This window comes from Scyliorhinus torazame, chromosome 21 (assembly GCF_047496885.1).
Source record: "Scyliorhinus torazame isolate Kashiwa2021f chromosome 21, sScyTor2.1, whole genome shotgun sequence".
NCBI lineage: Eukaryota > Metazoa > Chordata > Chondrichthyes > Carcharhiniformes > Scyliorhinidae > Scyliorhinus > Scyliorhinus torazame.
The window spans coordinates 129804048-129813495 of record NC_092727.1 but is presented as its reverse complement, the minus strand read 5'-3'; the positions used below and the strand labels follow the sequence as shown (position 1 = coordinate 129813495).

At 48.7% G+C, this 9448-nt stretch overlaps 1 protein-coding gene across 50 annotated transcripts in view; it reads left to right on the top strand.

The window, feature by feature from the left end:
- The first annotated feature begins 203 nt into the window (after window positions 1-203).
- The window catches only part of odad4 (outer dynein arm docking complex subunit 4), a 112868-nt gene continuing 103623 nt past the window's right edge, over window positions 204-9448 (top strand). For 25 of the 50 annotated variants that reach the window (XM_072487586.1, XM_072487602.1, XM_072487589.1 and 22 more), the window contains exons 1-3: window positions 205-459; window positions 2101-2232; window positions 3106-3259. In XM_072487586.1, coding sequence (XP_072343687.1) covers window positions 337-459; window positions 2101-2232; window positions 3106-3259 — 409 coding nt within the window. In that variant the 5' untranslated portion in view covers window positions 205-336. Of the gene's footprint in view, window positions 460-2100; window positions 2233-3105; window positions 3260-9448 lie in introns of all 50 variants that reach the window. The other 25 variants (XM_072487616.1, XM_072487614.1, XM_072487621.1 and 22 more) reach the window with 7 other exon arrangements.

Here is a 9448-nt window from a genome sequence, read left to right as displayed (position 1 = left end):
CATTAATCTCATGGATGGTTTGAAGCATCCCGGGCAAATTCCTGCACTATTGTCTTGGCACTTTCAAAAAGTCAGGGGTGATTATCAAACATTGGCATCGGATGATTGATGTACATTTCAAATTAAATGAATCAGATGTGGCCTTTATCGAAGTGGCCCGGCGCCCGGTTGTTAGGGGGTTGCTAGGAGACAGGCTGGTTACATTCCAAACAGATTGTAGCAGCCAGAAGCCCCGAGCGTGGAATCCATTCCAACAGCAGCTAGAGAGGGAGAGAAACCGAGAGACTGAGAGACAGGCACACAGAGAAAGAGCGACCGAGACAGAGACAGAGGGATATGGGTGACGATGAGGAGGAGGTTGTGAGGGGCCCAGTCTGCTCGTACCTCACTTACAAATCGGAGGGAGACCGGTTGTACATACTGGGAGAGTATGAAAAGGCTATCAACAGTTATACACACGTAAGTTAAATGGGAAGATCACCAACCACAACTAGTGACTAGATTAACTAGTGCACGCGAGCGGTGTTGTAACTCTAAGAAGCTGATAGTATTTTCACAGAATTGGAGGCTATTGCAGTAATGTGACCCGGGGGGACTGTGACTCTGGCCATTTCTATAATCTGGATTGTCCTTTGTTTCTGCGGGGATTTGGGGAGGGAGTGAGCTTCAATCCGGTGCAAGTTCCCCGCCAATTCTTTCCGAACTCGAATCCGATTTCTCATTACAGTCTCCACCCCCCCAGGTCACAACAATCATCTGGAGCGTTTGGTGCTCAGCAAATGGCGCTGGGAATGCGAGGCTGCAACTGTTCACTGGAAATCCTGCTCGGTTCCATAGGATTCAATTTCCTCTTCCGCATACATCCATTTGGAAGAGACTAAAGTTCTCTCCCCGCTCCACCCATTCCTGACCCTTTACTCCATCCTCTCTTAAACAGTATCAAAACCGTCACATTTAGCCCTCCAATTAACTCCGAAGAAGCCATATGGACTCGTTAACTCTGCTCTCTCGCTACAGATACAAACACACCCGCTGAGTCTTTCTCGCAAAATCTGGTTTTACTAAATTTCTAGCATCTACATATTGAACTTTTATATTATGGAAGAGACTGTCCTGGGAGTGTTTGATGGGACAGTGTAGAGGGAGCTTTACTCTGTATCTAACCCCGTGCTGAACCTGGCCTGGGAGTGTTTGATGGGGACAGTGTAGAGGGAGCTTTACTCTGTATCTAACTCCATGCTGTACCTGTCCTGGGAGTGTTTGATGGGGACAGTGTAGAGGGAGCTTTACTCAATATCTAGACCCGTGCTGTACCTGGCCTGGGAGTGTTTGATGGGGACAGTGTAGAGGGTGCTTTACTCTGTATCTAACCCCGTGCTGTACCTGTCCTGGGAGTGTTTGATGGGACAGTGTAGAGGGAGCTTTACTCTGTATCTAGCCCCGTGCTGTACCTGTCCTGGGAATGTTTGATGGGACAGTGTAGAGGGAGCTTTACTCTGTATCTAGCCCCGTGCTGTACCTGTCCTGGGAATGTTTGATGGGACAGTGTAGAGGGAGCTTTACTCTGTATCTAGCCCCGTGCTGTACCTGTCCTGGGAGTGTTTGATGGGGACAGTGTAGAGGGAGCTTTACTTTGTATCTAACCCTGTGCTGGACCTGTCCTGGGAGTGTTTGATGGGGACAGTGTAGAGGGAGCGTTACTCTGATCTAACCCCATGCTGTACCTGTCCTGAGAGTGTTTTGGTTCTATGTAGTGTAGATGGAAAGTGTTCATTCAGGATTACCTTTCATCTTAACAGGGCAGCACGGTGGCGCAGTGAGTAGCACTGCAGTCTCACGGTGCTGAGGTCTCAGGTTCAATCCTGGCTCTGGGTTATTGTCCATGTGGAGTTTGCACATTCTCCCCGTGTTTGCGTGGGTTTCGCCCCCACAACCCAAAAATGTGCAGGGTAGATGGATTGGCCATGATAAATTGCTCCTTAATTGGAAAAATGAATTGGGTACACTAAATTAAAAAAAAAAACTTTCATCTGAACAAATGCAAAACAAATCATTAAAACATTTTCTGGATGTTGGAGTTTGTGGAAATCTCTGTTGCAGGCCCTTCAGCTTGAACCAAGGAACAGGAACTGTCTGGTTGCCCGATCGCGATGCTATTTGGCAATTGGGAATACCACACTTGCTCTGAAAGATGCAGAGGCCTCCCAATTGGGCAGTAAAGAATTCTACAAGGTAACGTTAGTATGACAATTAATTTCATGGATTTCTACCTTTGATGTCACTCTTCCTGTGACACTGCACTTGAATGAGCAGGGTTTTGTGTGTATAGAATCAGAGAAATGTTACAGCACAGGTCAGGCCATTCGACCCTTCAAGTCAATTCCTGCTCTCTGCAAGAACAATGAAACAAGCCCCCCCCCCCCACAACTTCCCCCATGCCTGCAATTTTATCTCTTAAGCTGCTTATTCCATTCCCTTTGAAATTCAGAAATCAATTTCCCCTCAATCACACCCTTCCTGCATTCCAGGCGTTGAACCTCTCGCTGCATTAAAGCTTTTCCTCATATTGCCACCTACATCTGTATCCTCTGCTTCTCAACCCTTCCACCAATGGGAACAGCTCTTCCCGATTCACTCAGTCCAGACCCCTCATGATTTTGGACACCTCTGTCAAAGTTCCCCCTACCAGGAAGTCAGTGGGGGGGAGAGGTGTTGTAAGCAGGAACTCTGGTGATTTCCCTACTTAGTCCCCGAGGCCATGAACCATTAGCTTCCAACTTAAATCAGCAAACCCAGCTCAGACCAGTAATAAACTGGGATGGCTCACGTACTTGTATGAATAAGTTCTGGGGTTTGGGGGCATCTCAATGGGATGCACTTAAAAGTTGACATCTGTTTGGTATTAAGCCTGGGATCGTCCCAGTGGTGCACACTATCGATACATTGTACTGTATACTGACAATGTAAATCTCAACCGAGTAACCATTTAATAACTAAGCGGATTCAGGATTATAAGTGCCTGGCAAAGTAGTCCGGTGTTTATTAAAATTAATGTGCACATTTTTAAAACAATAAATTAAAAGATATATGTCATTGCTTTATTAGGGTCTTTACCGGAAGGCTGAAACCCTGTATGCTAAGGGCGAGTTTGAACTTGCTTTAATGTTTTATCATCGAGGACATAAACTCCGCCCAGATGACCACAATTTCCGTCTGGGAATTCAGAAGGCTCGGGAAGCTATTGACAACTCTGTTGGAAGTAAGTGTGTGTTCGTTGAAGGAATTGCCTCTGATCTTCCGCTCTCTCTCTCTGTGTTTCTAATGACAGGGTTGTGCCTCATCTGGAGCTGCTGACACAGAAAAATGTGTCTTCAGAACCACAGTATGGGTCAGGAGCGGGTAAGGGAAAAATACGATGAACAGACAATGTCTATTGGGGTGGATGGAGGTGGGAGGATGGGAGTGGTGAAACCGCCTGGGTAAAAGGGAAGGATTTTTAAACCAAAACCAGAAAATTCTGTAAATACTTAGCAGGTCTGGCAGCATCTGCGGGGACAGTAATCAGGTTAATAGGAGCAGGAGTAAACCATGTGGCCCCTTGAACCTGCTCCACCATTCGTTATGATCATGGCACTGCCGATGAAATGTAGGAGGCCTGAAACACTGTACTTAATTTTACAGTTGGCTTTGGGGACCCCAGGGGCAAATGGGGATTTGAGTCCATGCCTAATGACAGTGGGACCAGTTTGGCGACCTTACCTCCTGATTAGCCGCCCCTGTCTCTGCCATCTAATTAAGGAGAATGGGCCGGTTCCTGATGCTGCCACTCCATTCTGAAGCCTCAGCATTGCCACAGGCAGAGGTGGGTGTTGCTGAGGCAGACTGGTGACCTCGAGGGTGCCTCAAATTGGGAGTGCCCTCAGACAGTAATTAGAAATAGTAAACTCAGGACTACTGAGGGAAAAAAACACAACCAATTGTAGGGGAAACCACTCCATAGAGATTATTGGGCCCTTTATCCCTCCAAACCCCACCTAGGGACATAGAGCTTCAGTCAGGAAAGCCTTCTAACCACTTGGGAGGTCAATTCCCTGATGTTGACGGCCTCCCCACACAGTGGACGGAATTCTCTGGGCGGGATTCTCTCAGCCCCGGGCCAGGCCAGAGAATCCCCACGACCGGCGCGAATCGTTCCACGCCGCCCCAACGCGATTCTGGCGCCATTGGCGCCGCCATGGTTGGCGCGCTGCCGGTCTGGCGCTGCTCTATGCGGCCCCCCCCCCCCGCCAATTCTCGGCCCGGTATGGGCCGAGCGGCCGTCGTAAAAGACCCGAGTCCCGCCGGCGCCGTTCACACCTGCCCTCAGCCGGCGGGACCTCGGTGTTGAGGGTCTGGGGGCGGCCTGTGGGGGGGGGGGGGGGGGGGGGGTGGGCTGACCTCGGAGGAGGGGGGGGGGGTGGCTCCGATGTGGCCTGGCCCACGATCGGGGCCCACCGATCGGCAGGCCGGCCTCTCTGGCTGGGGGCCTCCTTTCTTCCGCGCCGGCCCCTGTAGCCCTGCGCCATGTTGCGTCGGGGCTGGCGTGTTGAAGGGTGCCACTGCGCGTGTGTGCGTTGGCGCCGGCGCTACTGCGCATGCGCGGACCCCGCGGCGCTCTGTTCACGGCAGGATCAGCAGCTGTAGCAGCACGTTCCACTCCAGTGCCATGCTGGCCCCCTGTAGGGGCTAGAATTGCTGATCCTGAGGCCGTGTTGACACCTTCGGGAAACGTGACGGCGTTTCCGACAGTGTCAACACTTAGCCTCAGGATCACAGAATCCCGCCCTCTGTTTTTGAGACTAAGTGCGGGAGGCGCGCACTGGCCAGAATGGCAGGAACCCGCACCAGATTCTCTACATGAAACCTATTAATTATGCACAGGTGAGTTCCCCTCCTAGTCACCTGGAGGGCTGGCAGCTGATTTGTCCACCCGCTGTCAGCTGATGGGTTCAAATGCCCTGGTGCCATGTTTAACCACAAGTCCAGCACACTCATATCACTCTCTCCAGTTCACCTGTCCTCACCAGAACGTACAGAATGTCAGCAACCCAGAGGGAAAAGGCTAGCAGCCTCAAGAAAAAGTCTGATCCTTGATTCAACCACCCTTCACCTGAGCCCATCATCAGCGAGGCACACATGACTCACTTGGACCTCTACTTACTGTTATGTATTTTGCCCAGTAATGGTAGTAACATGAATTTAACACAACATAATAGGATGCAACCTACCCAGAAACAGGTAGAAATCTGCCTAGCAACTGCAGTAGGGCGGCATGGTAGCACAGTGGTTAGCACTGTTGCTTCACATTTTGTTTTTAATTTTAGAGTACCCAATTCATTTTTTCCAATTAAGGGGCAATTTAGCGTGGCCAATCCACCTACCCTGCACATCTTTGGGTTGTGGGTGCGAAACCCACACTAACATGGGAAGAATGTGTGAGAAAGGTGCTGCTACAGAGGGGAAGGCAGGCAGGGGGTACTACTACTGGGCGGCGAATGTGGAGAAAGTGCGGAGCTAGGTCAGAGGGGTTGATTCTCAGTGGGTCAGAATGGAGGAGAGTTTGTGCAGGGGGTCGGGGCTGAAGGCACTTGCAACAGCGCCGCTCCCAATAGCTCCGGGGAAATATTCAGGGAGTCCGGTAATAATAGCTTCATTGAAAATCTGGAGGCAGTTTCGCCAACACTTCGGGTTGGGTTTAGGGTCAAGTGAAATGCCGATTCGGGGGAACCACAGATTTGAGCCAGGGAAGTGGGATGGAAGTTTTCGGAAATGGGAAGAGAAGGGGATTCAGACGCTAAAAGATTTGTTTCTTCGGGGTTGGTTTGCAGGATTGAGGGAGCTGGAAGCGAAGTATGGGCTTGAGCAGGGAGAAGTGTTTAGGTACATGCAGGTTCTGGATTTTGCCAGGAAGGAGATACAGAGCTTCCCAGAGGAACCAGCCTCCACATTGCTGGAGGAGGGGTTGACGACAAGGGGACTGGAGAAGGGGGCAGTGTCAGCGGTGTACGGAGCTATTTTGGAAGAGGATAAGGCACCACTGGAAGGGATCAAAGCAAAGTGGGAGGAAGAGCTGGGAGAGGTTATAGAGTAGGGGTCTGGTGTGAGGTGCTCCGGAGAGTGAATGCCTCCACCTCATGTGCGAGGTTGGGGCTGATACAGCTGAAGGTGGTGTATAGAGCGCACCTCACGAGGGTGAGGATGAGCCGATTTTTTGAAGGAGTAGAGTGTGAGCGTTGCGGGGGGGGAGCGAATCACGTTCATATATTTTGGTCCTGTCCAAAGCTAGGGGAGTACTGGAAGGAGGTGTTTAGGGTAATTTCCAAGGTGGTGCGTGTGAAACTGGACCCGGGTCCCCAGGAGGCCATATTCGGGGTGTCGGACCAGCCAGGGTTGGAAACGGGAGCGGAGGCAGATATCATAGCCTTCGCCTCGTTGATCGCCCGAAGGCGGATCCTGCTGGGATGGAGAGCAACCTCTCCACCCAGTGCCCTGGCGTGGCGGGGGGACCTGTTGGAATACTTGACCCTTGAGAAGGTTAGGTTCGAACTGAGGGGAAGCTCGGAGGGGTTCTACAAGTCATGGGCACTATTTATTATGCACTTTCAAGAACTGGATAACATCGAACATTAGTTGGGGGGGTGGGTGGGGTGGTGGGGTGGGGGGGAGGGGGGCTGTGGGTAATCCCTGATTCCTTTTTGTCATTTGTTTATGTAAACATGCGGGTTGAGGTTTGGGGGTTGGTGGGCGGATGGGATCGTTGTTGTTATTATGGGGATTGACATACCTTGCTGATTATTGTTTATTGTTGATGGGTGTAAATGCGGGAGAAAATGTGAAAAAGGTGGAGAATAAAAATATTTTTTAAAAACATGGGAAGAATGTGCAAACTCCACATGGACAGTGACCCAGAGCCGAGATCGAACCTGGGACCTTGGCGCCGTGATGCAGCAGTGCTAACCACTGTGCCACCATGCTGCCCTGGCATTGTTGCTTCACAGCACCAGGATCCCAGGTTTGATTCCCGGCTTGGGTCACTGTCTGTGCGGGGTCTGCACGTTCTCCCCATGTCTGCGTGGGTTTCCTCCGGGTGCTCCGGTTTCCTCCCACAAGTCCCAAAAGGCATGCTTGTTAGGTGAATTGCACATTCTGAATTCTCCCTCTGTGTACCTGAACAGGCGCCAGAGTGTGGCAATTTGAAGATTTTCACAGTGGCTGCGTTAATTGCAGCGTTAATGTAAGCCTACTTGTGACACTAATAAAGATTATTATTATTACAGCCAGTATTCAAAATGAGATGCGTATCTTTCAGTAATGAGATTAGAAGACATTTAGATAGAATCAGATGTGAATAGCTCATTAGTAGAAATGGCTTACCTAGACGATTGGGAGATCAATGAGGTATACACACACTAATGTCTAAAGTCAAGGAATTTGATAGTGGCAGAATGCCAAATACACAGAAGGCAGAATCAAAGTGAAACAAAGGTATAATGGCCAGGGCTCTCAGAAGCAGACAAGCCAGTTTTCCCGCTAGCAGCTTGGAGGCCAAGTTTTACTTCTAATAGCCTTGAAGGCTTAGGGCCAAGGTAGTGTAGAAACCTTTGTAAAGGGAGTTTAAACATCTTCACTGGACCAGGAAAAGATATTTCCCAGTTTTCATCAACAGCCTTGTATTGTGTGGTAATTATAGGCTGGATTTAACTTATAGGTCTATTTCATTTGATTTGGGGAACAAGGGAAGACTTAAGGAGTTCAAGGATCGTACGTACATTTTGGAACAAGGGGTACATTCTACATCAGCTGTGTGTGTGTTTATTGGTTCATATACTTAATTGTCTTAGAGTTGTGTAGTCCTGTTTGCGCGTATTTTGTCTTTCCTTTAATTTAATAAGTCTTTAATAATTGTTACATAACGCAGGACTGCTTATTCTCACTGGTGATTCACATAACTCCTTGCACCATTTCAAAAATAAAAATAAAGCCATCTGAGATTGCCACCTACAAAGGACCATGGGAATTATGGCCAACCCAGGACTCAGACAGATACAGAGCGTTTTGTATTTGAAATGCAGGTAGCTAGACCTGATCGAAACCCCCGCTTGTTTGCATTCTAATGGCCCGTTTCCCAGGACAATAGGACTGCACTCAAGAAACCGATACAGACACAGACTGATTGGCGCCACCCCCTTTTACTTAGAGAGCCCAACTGCCAAGGTCAATGACTGCTATGGACCTGCCCAGCCACCAAGGCACCCGCCCCTTTATTGGTCAAAATCGAAGGCAGTGATCGAAGCCTGTCGAATTATTGGGTCCAAGATTAAGGACCGCCCCAAAGAGCGCGACACCCTAGAGGGATAAAAGGGGACACAGCCATGTGTTCAGTCTCTTTTGGACCCGGCCTGTGCCAGCCTCCTTTGAATCCGGCCTGTGCCAGCCCAACTGCAGCATAATGACCAGACAGCCAAGTTCAAGACCAATGATCACTACCTGAAGAATGAGCCCAGCAGAGACAGAGCCACTTCTTCAAACCAGCCAAGTGAGATCAAGATAAAGGCCTTATCCACTGGCACAGTGCCGGTCACCTGAAGTTAAGTATAGGTTATTGTAGTTGATAGGTGTAGTTTAACTTGTAGTATATTGTGCTTGCATGTCGAAATAACCCTTGTGTGTAAATAAACCATCTTTGAACTTGAACTGACTAACTGGTTGTGTGGTCATTTGACCGATATATGGGAAAGCCTTGTGGTTCAGTAAGAGAAATAGAAACACCCACATTATTGGCGATGTTGTTGGGACATAACATCATATCATAAAAAGAGCCTCAGTGGCGACTCTAAAGAGCAACATTATTGGTGATGCTGGTGGGATAGTATTCCATTAAATTGGCAACACACCCCCATGAACCTGTGCTCCCAAGTTACAATAGCCTTACACATAACATCCACGTGGGTCGTGACAGAAAATTGTCCCCCTTTTTAAAAATGAAATATCTTCATTTGAAAAACATTTAATTTCTCAGCCATTTTTTAATTAGTTCCTTCTCGTCAAATATTACAAAATTCAAGAGCGTGCATTAACAGAGAAGGTACCCCAGAAAATTTCCCACTGTTCCCAAAAGTCTCTTTCTATACTCGGGATGAAGCATCCACAATGACATTCTCTTTCCCAGCCACATGAAAGATTTTTACATTAAATGGTTGCAACAGCAAATTCCATCGGAATAACCGGGTGCTCTGATCTGAAAGGAATTTCAAAGGGTTGTGATCAGTACATTGTGATTGTCTCTGCTGGATTTCCGGCAACATAAACCTCAAAATGTTATAATGCCCGTACCAGGCTTCACGTCTCTTTCTCAATGGTCGAATACTTCTGTCGGCGACGATTTAATTTCCTAGAGAAATATCTCACC